Genomic DNA, 17,936 nt, shown 5'->3' with positions numbered 1-17,936 from the left:
CCACAAAGTCACTTGCGTTTTGCGCAAAGACACTTCCGTTTCAGACCATTAAAATACAGCCCTATATGTTAATGTATGTTTTGCTTTTTCAAGCACTGGTAATTTCCTCGAAATTACATTTTCTAGTTATTATTATAATTACTTATGATCGCAATATAAGGTGTTATGAATGTATGCATAACTCATTATAACAGTGACCTTCATAGAAAGTGTTACCACATTGTTCATTATTGGCAAACAAGTCTGTTTTAGCCAGCGGACCTGGAAATCTTAAAGTGATTTTAAATGCAAATAGAAAATCGAAACATGTTACAAATTCTGATCACAATTAATTCTGATTCTAATTAAAAACAATATACTCATATTCTGAAGAGACTTTTATTATGTAGGAATTGCAGTGTGGTCACAACAATCAGGATATTAATCCAAATGAGTGACTGGTCAGAAGATTTCACAGGATTTACTCTGCAGCCTCCTTGCCCTGAGAAAGAGAAATTGAAGAATGAAATAAAATTGAGTATGAACATATGGCTTATAATACATTGAAATATGGCAAATTAGATTTACCTTTCCAGAATCACGGCTCTTTGCTCTCATCTTGTTGACCTGGGATTCAGCAATGTCAGCACGCTCCTCAGCCTCCTCTAGCTCATGCTGAACCTTCCTGAACTTGGACAGGTGGGAGTTGGATTGCTCCTCCTAATAATGAAAAAGTATGTTTGAGTTCAGATGCTTCTGTTTTGAAGCAAACCAATATTTTTTTTTTTTGTGTTTATGAAGATTCATTTAGGGTCCAGGTGATAGCAGTTCTTTTAAAATGTTTACTTTGAAAACACTGAACTTAATGGACTAAGAGATACAAAATGTTTTGGTGTTCATCCTTCCTGTTGCATTTATTACAACTGATGATGGTGTTTGGATGAACCGAAAAGTTGTTTATCTTTTATTCTTTTTAGTCCAGTGTTTTCAAATTAGACATTATCATTTTTATTAATATGAAAGGCAAGATGTTTGACCATATAGGCAACACAAGAAACAACTTACAGCTTCCTCAGCCTGTCTCTTGTAGGATTTGACCTTCAGCTGCAACTTGTCAACCAGGTCCTGCAGTCTGTTGACGTTTTTCTTGTCCTCCTCAGTCTACAAAAAGAAAAACAATCTGTCAATCATTGTCCTCCTTGAGATAAATGCTGTACAATAGTGAAAGAAACTTTGTACCTGGTAGGTGAGCTCCTTCACTCTCCTCTCATATTTGCGGACTCCCTTGACAGCATCAACACCACGTCGTTGTTCATTTTCAACCTCACTTTCCAATTCACGAACCTTTACATAAGCAAGATTTTCATTTCACAGTGTCTTCATTTTATTTATTACATTCTGAATATCTCACCCAAGTTTAGTCACTTACTCTGGACTCCAATTTCTGGAGTTGTTTCTTGCCACCTTTCATGGCCAGATTCTCAGCCTCATCCAGGCGGTGCTGCAGATCCTTCACAGTGACCTCCAGGTTCTTCTTCATCCTCTCCAGATGAGAACTGGTGTCCTGCTCCTTCTTCAGCTCCTCCGCCATCATGGCAGCCTGAATAATGGGAAATTGTGTTTTAGATCACAAAAGTTACATACAGTATTTAGCTCATAATATGCACTACTAAAGTTCAAAATAAAAATAAACATTGCTTACATCCGTGATGGCTTTCTTGGCCTTGTCCTCAGCATTTCTAGCCTCCTGGACGATGTCATCAACCTCACCTTGGATCTGAACCAAGTCAGCCTCAAGCTTCTTCTTGGTGTTAATCAGACTTGTGTTCTGACATTCAGAAATAATTTCAAATATGTTACATGGTGAAAAATATTTTGAAAGAACTGTGGGTACGATTGAAAATATTTTTTTTGGTGAGAAAAATATATCCCCACCTGAGAGTGCAGGAGGCCAACACGCTCACTAGCATCAACTAGCTCCTGTTCAGCCACTTTCCGGCCTCTCTCTGTCTGCTCCAAAGCAACTCTGAGCTCCTCAATCTCAGCCACCATAAGGGTGTTCCTGCGCTCCACCATGGCAACCTGCTCCTTCCCGTCTTCTTGTCCTCTGACAGCATCATCAAGGTGCAGTTGGGCATCCTAAAAAAATTGATTCATGGACATTCTTGAACGATTAACCAAATAGTAATAACGGTAAGATAGGATCATTGTAATATTTTATTGCATAACTGACCTTGAGTTGACTCTGCACATTTCTCAGTTGTTTCTGGTACTCGGCAGCCTGGCGGTTAGCATGGCTCAACTGAATCTCCATCTCATTGAGGTCTCCCTCCATCTTCTTCTTGATTCTCAGTGCATCATTTCTGCTCCTGACCTCAGAGTCCAGAGTGCTCTGCATGGAGTCGGCTATCCTCTGGGCATTCCTCTTGATCTGCTCCATCTCCTCATCCTTCTCTGCAAGCTTCCTGTCAACCTCACCCTTGATCTGGTTGAGTTCAAGTTGGACACGAAGAATCTTGGACTCCTCATGCTCAAGAGTTCCCTAAACAAGAAAATCAAGAATTTTAAGATATAAGAAGCATCATAATTTCCGTTTCTGATTGTGTAGGAAAGCCCGCCTGATATTTTACCTCAGCCTCTTCCAGGGCTGTTTGGATCTCGGACTTCTCAGTCTCAACAGTCTTCTTGGCCTTCTCCAACTCATGGATGCTCTTTCCAGTCTCACCAAGCTGCTCAGTCAGGTCAGAGATCTCCTCTGCAAATAAGCAGTTATATTACAGCAAACATTATCTGAAAGTTTTAAAATATTTTTTGAGTGGGATATGTATTGGGGTGTTTTTGACTCACGTTGCAAATTCTTGTTCTCCCTCTTCAGGGTCTCAAGGTGGTCAAGAGACTCCTCATAGGAGTTCTTCATCTTGAACAGTTCAGTGCTGAGAGAACGAGCCTCTTTCTGGGCACCCTCCAACTCTGCCTGACCCTCCTCGTACTTCTGCTTCCATTCTGCCAGGACCTTTTAGAAACAGATGTTGTTGTGAGGCTTATACTTATTCACCTACTTTCCACATCTGAATGATGTTTTGGAGGAATTACCTTGTCAAAGTTTCTTTGCTTCTTGTCAAGGTTGGCAGCTAGACCATTGGCTCTCTCCACATCAATCATGAGGTCCTCAACCTCACCCTGCAGTCTCTGCTTGGTCTTATCTAAAGAGGCACATTTTGAGTTGGTTGCCTCGATTTGCTCCTCAGCCTCCTGGAGACGTTGGGCAAGCTTTTTTCTGAAGGAAAAAGCATCAGATTTAAGACAGGAAAGATTTTTTAGAACGTTTTAGTCAACAAAATATATCCAAAACTGTATTTTTGCATCTTTAGCACATACTTGGACTCCTCAAGCTCCTCAGTGCGCTGGATGGCATCAGTTTCGTACTTGGTCCTCCACTGAGCAACCTCGCTGTTGGCCTTGGACATGCCACGTTGAAGCTCAGCCTTTGCTTCCTGCTCCTCCTCAAACTGCTCCCTTAGAAGGTCGCAGTCGTGGCGAGCCGACTGAACAGCATGAGCTAGGGCATTCTTGGCCTGTTTGTTAACAAGTAAGGGTGTTTATGTAAGCATTTCCCCAAATGTGATTGATGTAATCCAATTTCTTCATTTCATGCATAGGTATCAGTACCTTGACTTCCTCTTCATTCAGTCTCTTCAGCTCCTCAACTTGCTGAGTGAAGGCCTGCTTGCTTCTGGTCAGCTGAGACACAAGAGCATCTTTCTCCTCAACCTGGCGACCAAGCTCACCATTTTCAGTCTGAAGTCTTGCTCTCTGAGCACTGAGGTCATTGACCTGACGGGCACCCTCATCACTCTTGGCCTTGGTTTCACTGAGTTGGTCTTCAAGGGTGCGGCACATCTTCTCCAGATTTGTCTGTTTATGATAATGTCCGTTAGTAGCAAGAAGTTAATGAAGATTTTATAAGTTGATTAGTTTACAAGATAGCATGAGGGTAAACATCTCACCAACCTTAGCTTTAGCAACAGCTTCCATATTGCTGGCGAGATCATCAATCTCCATCTTGTATTCACTCTTCTCCTTCTCAAGCTTCTGCTTGACACGTTGGAGGTTGTCAATCTGCTCTCCCAGCTCAGCCACGCTGTCGGCCTGCTTCTTGCGGAGAGCTGACGCAGTGGCTTCGTGCTGCAGGGTGGACTCTTCAAGGTCACGACGCAACTTCTGGAACTCAGCCTCACGCTTTTTGTTCATCTCAATTTGAGCAGCAGTGGCACCACCAGCTTCCTCAAGCCTTTCACTAATCTCTTCGAGTTCCCTGGAGAGATCAGCTCTCTGCTTCTCAACCTTAGCACGAGCTGCACGCTCAGACTCAATCTCTTCCTCTAGTTCCTCAATGCGGGCCTGTTGAAAAAATATATTATATTATATTTGTAAAGAAGACAGAAAACTGCAAAAACGCTTTGAGCTGGTGGAGAATAATTAAACCTGAAGCTCCTTGATCTTTTTCTGCAGCTGAGCACCAAGTGATTGTTCATCTTCAATCTTACTAAGAAGTTGACTTGTTTCGAAATCCTTCCTGATAAAAAAAAGATTGAAGAAAAAGAAGGATCATTTCTGAAGTTGGCTTCATACATGGGAATTGAACAGTGATATTTTGTAATAAATAATGCTTTTACTTCTTTATCTTCTCTTCAGACTGCTGCTTGTCATTCTCCAGATCCATGATGGTCTCCTGGGCCAGCTTCAGGTCACCCTCAAGCTTTCTCTTGGCTCTCTCAAGGTCCATACGGAGCTTCTTTTCTTGCTCCAGGGAACCCTCAAGCTGCCAATTTGAAGTGTGAGGTGAGTATGTGGTAAATGGTCAAATTTTAGTGTGAGAAGTTGTCCAATGTTGATTTTTGTACTTACATCATCCACTTGCTGTTCAAGCTTAGTCTTGGATTTGGTCAGAGTGTTGACTTTGTCTTCCTCTGCTTGAAGATCATCAAGAGTCTGCTGGTGGGCCTCTTGGAGGGCTTTCTTCTCCTTTGCCAGCTTAGCAAGGGACTCATCCTGAGAGGCCATCTCTTCAGTTAGGTTCTTGACCTGCACATAGAAAGTTTTACATTTGTGAACAGTGTAAATAAGATACTTTATTTTCGACAGACTACATTGATCGCTCCTTTTCGAATCCCAACCTTGTTCTCGGTGGCATGTTTTTCCTTCTCCACTTTGGCCAAAGTCAGCTCCAGATCATCAATGTCCTTTTTGAGCTCAGAGCACTCATCTTCCAATTTCCTCTTCTTGGCAGTCAGCTCAGCATTGATTTCCTCTTCATCCTCCAGTCTTTCGGTTGTCTCTTTGAGCTTGGCCTCAAGCTGGATCTTACTTTTGATAAGACCTTCACACCTCTCCTCAGCATCATTAAGACCCTCATTTCCCTATTGTAAATATAAGATGGAGGCATGACAATATATAATTTGTATTGAAATCACAATGCTAAGACTGGGTAGTGGTATGATTGTGAATATTGAAATGGTACACTATACACTTACAGATGACACTTGCAGTGCCAGGTCATTCCTCTCTTGCACCAGAGACACCATCTTCTCCTCTAGCTCCTTCTTCCTGGCTGTTGCCTTTGCACAGTCCACTTTGAGTTTCTCATAGTTCTCCTTCATGTTTGCCAGCTCCTTCTCAGTTTCAGCACTCTTCAGCAGAGGCTTGATCTTGTAGTAAACCTTCATCCAAGGCCAGTGTTTGACATTCATGAATGAGCGTATATTGTACTGGATGGTGTAGACAGACTCCCTACACAAGAAGGGTGGTGAAATGTATCCTTAAGTATAGGTTGTAGAATTATGATTACATGAATTGTGTAGAAAGTAGGGATGTAACAATATCAAAATCTTACAATACCATAATACCCCGATAACAAGTCCATATTATGATATGTATTGCAATACTGCAGATATGTAACAATATAAATATCACAATATGATATCTCGGTAACAAATCAATGGTAAAATATTTATAGTGATATTTAAAAAAAGGCAAATTAAGACTCGGAAAATAAAAACATTTACTACCAGATCAATTACTACCATATCACCGATCTCCTTCGCAGTTCTACCTTTTTGGCTACTATGTTTCAGTCTGACTCTGAACTATGACACCAATAGCCTACATTAGACAAAACGTAGCCTAATGGTGCATACATAGACGAGTTTAATTGTTCGGTTGATACATAAAACATCTCAGTGGATTCAAACTCTCGTTTAGAGGCACTGCATAGTTGCATAAGATGTGTGTGTGTGTGCAGTCTCTATATGTCTTACCAGCTGTGTAAATAGTTTACTGTTAAATGTAACTATTGCACTGTTATTTGTATGTCGCTTTGGACAAAGATGTCTGCTAAATACCATAACCATAACATGATGAAAATGGACATCATACTGTCATCAGCTCTCAACTCTTATAACAGGTCTAATCAAATATTGACCGGAGGAGGCGCAAATGAAAAAAAATAGCATGAGAAACACTTGACACTTGAAACTCTTGTATTCATGCTCTATATTGTCTCGCCAACACCGGTATCTACCATTTTTGCTGTAGGCCTAGATCTGTAGAGGCAACCGACAAGCAGAGCGCAAAGGATAATAGGCACGAATAGGACGATGGTCTCTGTAATTTTTATTTTATCTTCACTCTGCTCCATGGCAGCTGAAACCATTTTTTGCTCAGGAGACCTATTTTTGATACCATACCATCACATGTCCATGAAGATATCGAGACACTTTTGTTATTGCGATATTGTGAAATTGACAATAACGTTCATCCCTAGTAGAAAGTGTAATAGGATCTTCTGAGACATTATTTTTGAGAAAAAAAATATATATTGCTAATCATTTAGCAAACAGCAATGCACTATCAATTGAGAGGGATACCGAGGCGGACTATACAATTAATATGCCTACTACTCATACTATAGCATTATTTCAGTCTTCTGAGTTCTTTTGATATACAAATTTACCTCCTTTCCATCATCTTTGAAAACTCCCTCCTCATCAGGTATGCACGGCAGAGAGCCTGAGTCATTGTGACCAGGGTAACCAGTTTCTCATCTCGCATCTCCTCAAGGTCACCCAGCAGACCAGCTTTAAAGAACACCTGAGGGATGAATGAAAATATAAGCATATTGATACAGAAAAAGCTGTGCTCTAGTTTGTACTCATGAGATACAGATAATATATTGCATGAAACCTATCTACCTTTGTGTGTCCAAACATGTATTGCGTGTGATCAACATCAATGGATCCCAAGAGCTTCTCAGCAGCCTTCTTATTATCAATGAACTGACCGTCAGGGATGACACTGGCATTTAACACTTTGTATCTGGACAGAATAAATGAATGTCCTTATAGAGCATTACCCCCCTCTAAATGCAGTATTGAATATGTGTCATACTCCATTGGTTTTTTCTAAGTTCACCTCTGCTTGAAGTCACCATAGAGGATTCTGCTTGGGAAACCCTTTCTGCAGATTCTGATACCCTCCAGCACACCATTGCACCTGAGCTGGTGGATGACCAGGAAGTTCTGCATATAACCTGTCAAATACATGTCATGAGATCTTCTATTCTCAATGTAATATATGACTATGCACACATCTTTATTGACTACCAAACGCCCTTTACCTGGTTTCTTAATTTCATTTGGAATCAGACAACGCACAAAGTGAGGATGGGTGCTCCTCAAGTTGGTCATCAGTTTGCCCAAGTTCTCCTGTTGGGATAAGAATGCAATCAAAACATCCCCTTCACCATTACTTTAGATGATTGATTTGTTGTTATTGGTTTAATATACACACCCTGAACTGTGATGACACAGTCTGCATGGAGCCACCCTTCTTCTTCTTCTTACCACCACCACCAGTCTCTGTTGACATACACATTATTCAATAATTGAAGTATAAATTGGATATTTTTGCATTAGCTTGAAGACTTGTATAGGTTTTTTGTTACCCTCAACAACAGGTGGGTACAAGACAGGCAGGAGTTTTACTCCCGACTTCTGGTACAGCTGCACAACAGAATCATTCAGTGGATCCTTGTTTTTGTCCAGCCACCCAGTAACATTGTAGTCCACAGTGCCGGCATAGTGCACCAGGGAGAAGTGGGCCTCAGCCTTGCCCTTTTTGGGCTTGGGCTTCTCAAAAGCCTGATTTTTGCCAAGATGCTGGTCATACAGCTTGTTCTTGAAAGTGGTGTCAGAGGCCTTGGGGAACATGCACTCCTCTTCAAGGATGGCAAAGATTCCCATAGGCTGTTGGGAAAATGAGCTTAGTTTTAAAAGTGGATATTATAAAACAATATAAATCTAGCACTTGGCTCATTTGACTGATTAAAACTGACCTTCTCAATGAGCTCAATGCAAGCGGCTAAGTCCATGCCGAAGTCAATGAACTCCCATACAATGCCCTCTTTCTTGTATTCCTCTTGCTCCAGAACGAACATGGTGTGGTTGAAGAACTGTTGCAGTTTCTCATTGGTGAAGTTGATGCATAGCTGTTCCATGCTGTTGTACTGTGATTAAAATGTTTTTTGTAATATGAATATCCCCTACTGAAATTGTATTACATTGTGGTGTGAGTGAAAAATGGTGTTAATTCATGCTTACATCAAAAATCTCAAAGCCAGCAATATCCAGCACACCGATATAGAACTGCCTTGGCTGTTTAGTGTCCAGCATCTGGTTTATACGGATGACCATCCACAAGAACATCCTCTCATAGATGGACTTGGACAAGGCCGAAACTGAGTTATTGACCTGAAACAGAATATTCAAGCAGTGGTCATCCTATACTCAGAGACAAAAAGGTAAAATGCTTATAGGATAAAAGTAGGTCATTTTACTATTAGTAATTCTGTCCAAATACTGCCAAGTGGTTTGTGATCTTACGTTAACTTTTTAGTGACTGAAATAATACCTGTGGCACAGTCTGACCCTTGGTGACAAACTCATTTCCGACTTTAACTCTTGGGTAGCACAAAGCCTTTAGCATGTCAGCGGAGTTCAGGCCCAAGAGGTAAGAGACTTTGTCAGCATCTAAAAAGTGCAACAGTGAAGCATTTTGGTGATTTGGAATTTATAGCAAACAATTTCATACTCCACACTCCAAACAAATTTGAGACAACATATGAAACAAGTTTGTCCACCTCAATTTCCTCTCCCTAAATCAAAACGTTTGTCCAAGATAGTGTTATAGTGTAAACACAATACCTTAATAAATAAGAGTACCTTGTAGTTATTACTAGAACTGACTGATTCAGTAAAGTGTTGTAACCTACCCTCAGTGCCATCAGGCTCAGCCTGCTCTTCACGCTGCTTCTGCTTGAACTTCATGTTGCCATGATGGAGCACAGCACCAGTCAACTTGTAAATGGTGACTTTCTCCTCTCCAGTGAAACCCAGGATGTCAATGGCATCCTAGAATGGTGAATTATTTGATTCATTTAAAACTATCTTCAAGAAATTGAACAGGGGAAAACCCATTATTGGAAGACTTACATCTGTGGCATCCAACTCCTCTTTGTCATCAATGCTCGCCACAGTGATCTGACCCTGACTGCACATTGGGAAGTCATAGGGGTTGGAAGTGATGAGGGACATTTCTGTCAGGATGCAAAAATTATTTTAGAAATTCAGAATTAAATTAAAAATTTTTGAACATTTGGTGAAATTATTAACCTTACCTATAATTTCAGGCTTGTGGTTGGTCATCATCTGGAAGAAAATGTGGTAGCCTCTCTCATCAGGAAGCTGGAATGTCACTCTAGACTTTTCCAGCAGGTCTTTTTATGCAGGGAAGGATGTATTTTAATTTGATACATTTAAGGCAATAAAAGAACATTTCTACTTTGAACAATTATACTTACAAGTCTCAATATCAGCACTAGCCAATTTTCCAGTTGTGGCAAAGTGAATTCTGATGAATTTTCCCTGTTTGAGATTACATTTTGACATAACATATATTCATTTAGCTCATGCTTTTAACCAAAGCAGGTTACACATGAGGAAAATATTCAAGTATTCAATAAATATTAAAATATTTAGTAATAGACCTATGAGTAACAATAAATACTGCCTTTACTAATACAAAAAGCAAAAGATGATAGTGTATAGATTTAAATAGACATCAGAGGATACTTTGAAAAAGAGATACTAATTGATATAAAACAAAGTGCATGTTAAGTTTGATTTAACAGAAAAACCCAAAGAAGTCGAATCTATCTAAAAACAAAATAAACCAAAAAAAACATGTAAGAGATTAGATGAAAAACTAAACTTACGAAACGTGAAGAGTTGTCATTCCTCACAGTCTTTGCATTACCATAAGCCTCCAGCAGTGGGTTTGCTGCAATAATCTGGTCTTCAAGAGAGCCCTGCAAGTCAATAGATATATTGTTACTGAAGTTCATGTCTGTGTTGCTATGTGATAATTAGCCTATAAATATGCAAGGGGTACTATACCTTAATTTTTCCACTGCTGCCAGCTGGTGCATCTGATGCCTTCTTACCAGCCACTGCAATTGTTGCAAAGTACTGGATGACACGTTTGGTGTTAACAGTCTTGCCAGCACCAGATTCTCCACTGTATTAAACAGAAGATCACAATTAGAAAGTGTACCAGAAGAGTATACAGAAGATAATGTAAAGGTTTAGCCTTTTAATAATGTAAAAAGTTTTAAGGGATGCATGGACACTTACGTGATCAGGACAGACTGATTCTCTCTGTCTGTAAGGCAAAATAGAGATTGAAATAATTGGTTAATTTTACATAAATTAATCAAATATATAATGTATTATTCAGTGATGGATTTAAAACTGAAAGCATACCTTGGAGCATGAACTGAAATGCGTTGTCAGAGACAGAGAAGATGTGGGGCGGGGCCTCCACACGCTTCTTGCCTCTGTAGGCATCCACCACTTCTTGGTCATACACTGGGAGCCACTTGTAGGGGTTCACAGTGACACAGAAAAGTCCAGAGTAGGTCTAGAATGAAGAAATGAAGAGGATTAGTTTTTCAGCATTTCAAATTCACTTTATTTTCTTAATTTGTTTATAAGTGAGATGCTTACATAGATCATCCATGCTGCATAACGCTCTTTGAGGTTATACAGGACAGAGGCTTCGTTGAGGTGGGTCATCATGGCCATGTCCTCAATTTTGTCGTATTTGGGAGGATTCAAGGGGAAGACTTCATCTTCCTTCACTGTCCTTTCCTAAAACCAATGTAGAAAACAGCTTAAACAAAGAGATGTATTCAAGACACTTTCTGTAAAAATTTAATTTTAACATCAGAAGATTTTCAACAGCCTTGCTAAAGTACCTCCTTAGATTCAAGTGTTTCAACAACGACTTTGCCACCATCCTTCTTTTTAATTGTACCCTTGAGGTACAACTCTTCTTTATCAACCACAAAGCAAGCAGTCTTTGCATCAAAGGGTTTGCTTTGGGCCTCCATTCTCTCCTTCTCAGGCTTACGAAGGTAGATGGCAGCTTTGCCATACGTGGCCATGTCACTGTCCCCCATGGTTGCTGGTTACTGCATTAATCATAAACATGAAGAGCAGTTTCAACATAAAATGCTTTTCACAATCAGACATCTACAGACACGGTACTGTAAATAAAGTGATTGACAGTCATTAGGGGGCAAAACCACAGTTTTTTGCCAGACCTCAATATACGGAGCTTATCAATGTACATTGGGTACTCAAACTGCAATTCATTAAAAGGTCAAATACAAAACAGTCCTTTTGATATCTAAATAATAATGGAACCAATTTATTTATTGCATTATTGACCTGAAATCACAATAGCCAAAATAATGCATGATGTCCAATGTAGTAGACACAATCAATATTTACAGCTTATATGAAATTAGTATTTTAAAAATAACTACTGTAATGTTACTTTCATGGGAGCTCAACATATTTGGACTTTTGTAGGCCATCTTGGATTTTTGGTATTACATTTGCAGTTACAACTGCTCACCACTTGGAGGAAGGCTAGTGTTTACTGAAGTGGCTGATATGCAGTAACCCTACATGTTATGGGAAGGGTTGGATTCAGACAGGGTAACGGTTTTAAGGTGCATAAAATTGCATGCCACAGTCAAAAAATATTTTTTGCTATAACAGTGCAATGTAAACATGGAAATGCATACAGACAGTATAGACATGGCAAACATACAACTTAAATTTAAGACACAGAATTGTTTACAGGTGGGCTACAGAAAGTCTCCAAGTTCACCTTGCCTAATACAAGGCCTAATACTGCCTTTAGTTCATTTGATTCGTTTAACTTACTAAGCCTACCAAACATCAAGCAAAATGAAAAAAAAAAAAAACTGCAGGTAACGTTGCAATTATGGGTGTATGGGCATTGCTTAAAAAAGAACCACTATCTACATGCGAAATTCCCTGATAATAGTGCCGATTCCCTCTTGTTAAGACTTTAAGAATGACATTGCACAAAATGGTAAATCACCTCATTAAACCTCTCCCCCCCGTGTCAGTATATCTATGGAACTCCTCCTACCGCGTGTGATTGTAGGCCTAATGTTAAAATCTAAGCAGCAGCGATAGTCGTGGCCGCTGAGTGGAAGGGAGACCTCCAGTTTAACCATAGCGTTCTTGCTACTCAATGTTTTTAAAAGGTTCACTATCACTACAAAGGCAGTGAAATAGAGAAATGTATGGCCACCGCTTACCCATTTGTATATCAGGCTTTTGCAGCCTCCACTGTGCATTTGTTTTAATTCGTCAGTAGGCCTATTATATCATAGCAAAGAACACAGTCTGAACGTACCAGAGAAATGGTACAGACCAATGGGGGTGCGGGTTTGAAAATCGTATTTCAGTACCCCCCAAACTATTATTTTCATAGCTTTTAGGAGGGTCCAAGTCTCATCTAGGGGGGTCGGACCCCCCCAATGCCCCCTGTAATTCGAACCATGGTTACACCACTGCAACCCATACAGGGAAATGGCTTTTGAATAGCTGTCTACTGTAGTGACCACCATGCGGGACAGGGTTATTAGGGTGATGATGGTGATGATTCCAAGTTTTCCATTTCCCTTTAGAGGAAGGTTAGGCGGTATGATATCAGTGAATTATGGTGGAGGTTGGGGATGTTTAAACGTAAGCTTCCGTTCAAGATTCATCAAGGCACTAGTGTCCTGACATTGTCTGCAAAGATTGCATATGTCTATACAAATAAGACCTTGAAAGGAGCTACACCTGTGCCATAGCAATAATCTATAAATGTCCCCCAAAATAATTGCTTTACTAGAATGGAAGTAGCTTGTTTAAATCATCTAGCTGTTCAGCTAAATCAGATGTAGGCCTACTGTAAATCAGATGTACCTTACCTTTTCCTCCCAAAAGAAGATGAAATTTCCACAGTTGTTATGAGTATCTAGAAAAGAATAAAAAAAAAACATACAAAGACAAGTATTTTAGTATATCAATAAGTGTAGTAATTGTAAGTGTATTAGTTGCTTTAGCGATGAAGAGACACATGACACATTCAATAGGAGCCACCTCCTTTCTGTGTCTGTCTGTGAAAGACTTACTGTGCACTGGAACTCCCCCCCCTTTTTGCAGCCCTCCCATATTCCCAGCAGGTCCTTTTATTGACACTTTTCTGTCAACTAAGCAGAGCTCTAATAAGGCAAGATGTGTTTGATTGATGTGTTTGGAAACATTTGACACCTGGAGATGCTCATTATGATAAAAAGCTGTGGTTATTTTTAACTGAGCAGAAAAAATGGAATACAAAATTAATTGAGCAATGTTGCCCATGACTGTTTCATGAAAAGAATAGTTTAGTTGGCATATATTTTGATGCCAGTGTTCTGCAAATACAATTGTTATCATATATCACAATTATAGAGGAATGTCTGCCCCATACGTCTGTTTGACTATGCATTTTTGCTTCAAGGGCTTTCTTGTTTGTATTTAGATGTGTCTGGCAGCTTTGTAGGAGTTTTCATTAGTTTGTAAATCAGTTTAATAAATGTTGTTTCCCATTGATTGGTAAGCTCCCTGAAATGAATTGCATGTAATTAATATATCCATCAAATATTAATGTGCTGCATATGCCCACCACACATAGCATGAATAGCATGAATCACTAGTTTTGGCAGGGATTTAAATAGTACTTTATGGCAATATTCCAAAAGTGAAGAGCACTGCAGTTTTATTACTGGTGTTGGGTGACAGATTTCTTCTAAGCTCAATACTGTGTATGTCTGGACACTCTGCACTACCAAACGTGCAAAACAGACAATATAATAAAAAAAAAATAGAGCTTAAAATTAGGTATCACAAATAATAAAAAGACAAGTCTCAACCAGCCTCTATCTTTATAGTTGAAACACCTGTCATATTTATTATTATTACACGGCTCTTCAGAGTGCTGCAGAAAGTTCCATTCACATGAATGGGCCTTCCCAACGTTCGGGCATATGTTAAATCTACATAAATCACCGGCAAAGCATTTAATCACCGCTGTCAATGGCAACGGGTTGATTAACGTCTTTCATATCCCTCCGCAAGAATTCCGTTCGCTTATTGCAATGGAATTTCATTGAAAGGGAAAGTAAGCTAGTAAGACGTTGCCACGCAACACCTGAAACTGTCAAGTTCTATCTGTGTGGCGAACTATTTATTTTGTTAGCGGAAGACACGAAACGGTAGCAAAATTATTTTTAAAGATTCATTGTGTTAGGTTTCTTTTCTTGTTTTGGCAAGTAGCCGTGTAATAAGCGGGATAATGTATTGTCCGCCGGTAATTATCAGAAAATAAGTCCCTTCAGGTCGAAGCAAAACCTTCTGTTCTCCCTGTCGGGACTTATTTTCTGATAATTACCGGTGGACAATACATTATCCCTTACTTAGACTGTGGGTCATGTTCCATTTAGTTTGAAGGTGATTGTATCTTCCCAGTGTGTTGTAAACTGATTCAGCTTACATTGCAAAAAATTAGGAAATCTAACCAAGTGTTATTCATCTTATATTGACTGCTTTTAAGAAGTCTTCATCAAGTCAAATTTGCTCAACACACTTGTGGTGGTTCCAGTTTGTGAGGTGGTTCCCGTTCTTCCTGTGCCAGAGGATGAGTGGTGGATGGGCAAGGAGTGGAACACTAAAGGTGAGACCCTCTTGATGCCCTTAATTGACAGCCTTGACGCCCATTCTGGTTCCTCGCCAGGCTCCAGTTTCGGCTCCTTCTCTCGCTCCATTCCTGGCTGCTCCTCAGCACTCTGTAGCGCCATCCATTCTCGATTCTCCTCACTATCGCTCTCTAGCACTGCCCAGTCTTGGGTTCCGTCTGGACCCCCATCCTGAGCATGTTGTTCAAGAATATTGTACAACAGACTAGTAAAACGCATTGTTGCACACACACCAAGCATTCCTAATTTAAATGGTGGGAAATTGCAATGATCTTGTGCAAAAACTACAGTTATCAGGTGGATGCATTGAGCTGACTCATCAGTCTTTGCTTTTAAGATCCATTGGTGTTCAATTAACAAATTGATTTTGCCTAGTTGTTAAACTGGCTTTAGTTAAACTTACAACTTCACCATCACCCAAATTAGGGGCCCATCATTGCACATAAAGGATCCAAGCTACTCTCAGAGTTAATGAGTTCAGAGTCTAGCCTTTTTTCGTTAGGATCCTTGTTGCATCTTTAAATATGAACATTATTAAAGGAACACACCACCGTTTTATACATTTGAGTTATTCACTGTCTCCCCTAGAGTTAGATACTGTAAGTGAGCAAAAACATTTTTGTCTCTGTGCATGTATTTTTGTAGTCTGGCAGCGCCCCCGCTAGGTTAGCTTAGCACAGTGAATGGAATCCTTTGTAGCCGCATATAGTAACCTGACTCTCGCCAGATGAATTTCGTTCTGCCTAGCTCCACTCATCCATCTGGGATCGATCCATTGGAGAGGTGTTTCAGAAGGCTGGGCCTTATCAAAAATCCTTGCATATGATTGGATAAGCCACTTGTCTGTCATCTATTGACGTGTTACTTAAACCACTCACATCAAAACCAACCTGTGACACTGAGAACAGTCTACGCTACGTCACATCTATGAAACTCCCGCCCTGCGTCCTGATTGGCTCTGCCATAAAATCTGGTGTCGAAATCACTCTCAACGGAAGCGATCCCAGATGGATGTGAGTGGAGCTAGGCGGAGGCGGTTCTCTTTGTTCTTTGTGTCTCGGCATGCACAGATCAACTGTGCTTTTGGATACATGGCATCCGCACATACAAGAACAGGGTAAATACAGAGTGCATAAGAATACACCCCCGTATGTTAAATTCCTATAGAGGCAGGCATTGGCATGGGGTACTTTCCATAAGATCATCTCTCAATGTGAATCAAACCAGCTATTAGGCTAACTGAAATAAAACCATGCCAATCTTTAGGTAAGGTGAAGGGTATGTGATGACGGGGGGGCTATTTTTAAAGGCCAAGGGAACTTTATCAGGATGCATAGCATCCTGGATCCATGAAATAACTGGCCTTTAGAAATAAAAAATGTGCCTGCCTCTATGGGAATTTAACATAGGGGGGTGTATACTTATGCACCCTGTATTTTAATGAAGAAGATGTATTTATTCACGATACATTATTCATTCACAAAGAAAATTGGTGAACTTAAAGGTTGGAGTTTTCCTCATTTTTTAAATTAAGGTATTGACACTTTGAACAGCTGCGCTGTTATCAGAAGGTTTGGCCCAGTGACAGCAATCTAGATCATTGTTGACGATTTTTGTAGAGCCACAGCGTAATGGTGTTTAGAAACTGAAGTTTGGGAGGAGCATGACGGAATTTGCCACGCCTCCTTCAATCAGACAGGTTATTTATTCGCAGTCTACCTCTACCTGCCGAAGCATCCGCGTCAAGCCAGGAGCCAAGTCGCCGGTCGCGCAGATTGGCTTCCCCAGCGCCTTCTCGGTCATCCAATCGCTCGCCTGTTTGTAATAACAGCAATAGCTGCCGCACGACCCGAAGAAGGAGAGCTTCTCAGTGGACCATATCTTTGATTAGAGCAGAGTTGGATGCGGGTGGGATCGATTGCCCTCGTTCCGCCCTTTCCACTCCTATAGCCGATCAACCGAGCACCAGCGCCGCAGCACGGAGCTCCGTTCCTCCGGCATCTCCCCCTCTGTTCATGCAACATGTTTCAACTCAGCAAGTTATGGCAGCCCAGCGTGCAGCCCTCTACCTTGCCTACCGCTACTGTGGCCTCATTCTCTATTCCTAATTAGCCTTTTCCCCCTGCTCACTCAACTCAGCAAGTTATGGCAGCTCGCATGCAGCCCTCTACCTTGCCTTCTGCTACTGTGGCCTCTTTCTCTTTTCCAGCTAATCAACCCTCCCCACTTTTCTCTTTGCCAAACCATGGTGCTGCGCAACCTCCTCCCCCTTCCCCCGTAGCGACCGCGTCGCTACCTTTTCCCTTTTCCCATCATCTCCCGCTGGCACGAACCGCGTTCAAGCCCGCATTTTCCCCCAGCCAGGGACCGCGTCCCTGGTTCTCCCTCACCTCTCTTTCCCTGGATTGGTGCCACCACCCTATCCTGTTTCAGCATCTCATCTGAAAGAGGGCAAGGAAAGGAATTTCTCCTTTAAATGTCTGGGAGATTTTTTCCGCCTTCCTCTTTGTTCAAAGAGTGCCAGCATATTAAAGCCCTTCCCTAGCTGACCAAGGGAGCACCTACACCAGCGTGTAGCTCTGCTCTGTTACTTCTCTAGCTGACCCTTGGAGCACCTGCACCAGCTATTTTAATTGCTTTTAGGCTATTGCTAAAATTAGATGTTGAACTTCACCACTGCGTGTTTTGGGCTGTCATTTTCAACATCTCTCTCCTGCAGCCCTATACAATTTTGGCT

General features: G+C 40.8%; 1 protein-coding gene across 1 annotated transcript; it reads right to left on the bottom strand.

Annotated features, from left to right (window-relative positions):
* Positions 1-412: 412 nt before the first annotated feature.
* Positions 413-11,554, bottom strand: LOC143122465 (myosin heavy chain, fast skeletal muscle-like). Its single transcript, XM_076283253.1, has 38 exons — positions 11,351-11,554; positions 11,100-11,243; positions 10,857-11,013; positions 10,728-10,755; positions 10,491-10,611; positions 10,310-10,402; positions 9,896-9,959; positions 9,713-9,811; positions 9,528-9,631; positions 9,308-9,446; positions 8,947-9,065; positions 8,637-8,786; positions 8,372-8,542; positions 7,982-8,282; positions 7,828-7,895; positions 7,655-7,742; positions 7,450-7,567; positions 7,230-7,353; positions 6,992-7,128; positions 5,514-5,769; positions 5,157-5,399; positions 4,888-5,064; positions 4,656-4,801; positions 4,465-4,555; positions 3,991-4,380; positions 3,649-3,894; positions 3,358-3,554; positions 3,073-3,256; positions 2,827-2,992; positions 2,610-2,734; positions 2,213-2,521; positions 1,915-2,118; positions 1,682-1,807; positions 1,409-1,579; positions 1,219-1,323; positions 1,045-1,140; positions 568-699; positions 413-481 (listed from the first exon to the last, which is right to left on the bottom strand). The coding sequence occupies exons 1-38, from the start codon at positions 11,552-11,554 to the stop codon at positions 461-463; spliced, it is 5,814 nt and encodes a 1,937-aa protein (XP_076139368.1). The 3' UTR covers positions 413-460.
* Positions 11,555-17,936: the final 6,382 nt, after the last annotated feature.

This window comes from Alosa pseudoharengus, unplaced genomic scaffold, assembly GCF_046254945.1.
Source record: "Alosa pseudoharengus isolate Yale_2024_CS ecotype anadromous, Long Island Sound unplaced genomic scaffold, YU_APseudo_1.1 YU_APseudo_1.1_scf_14, whole genome shotgun sequence".
NCBI lineage: Eukaryota > Metazoa > Chordata > Actinopteri > Clupeiformes > Clupeidae > Alosa > Alosa pseudoharengus.
The sequence above is the reverse complement of the archived record's forward strand: the minus strand, read 5'-3'. Positions and strand labels throughout refer to the sequence as shown.

What these genes read in the sequence shown, in the direction of transcription:
- LOC143122465 (XM_076283253.1), bottom strand. Translation starts at nt 11,554, where the DNA reads ATGGGGGACAGTGACATGGCCACGTATGGCAAAGCTGCCATCTACCTT. An exon ending in GTACCCACCTGTTGTTGAGG is followed by an intron (nt 7,896 to 7,981) that starts GTAACAAAAAAC and finishes GTATGTCAACAG; the next exon opens with AGACTGGTGGTGGTGGTAAG. An exon ending in TCCAGAAATTGGAGTCCAGA is followed by an intron (nt 1,324 to 1,408) that starts GTAAGTGACTAA and finishes GCTTATGTAAAG; the next exon opens with GTTCGTGAATTGGAAAGTGA.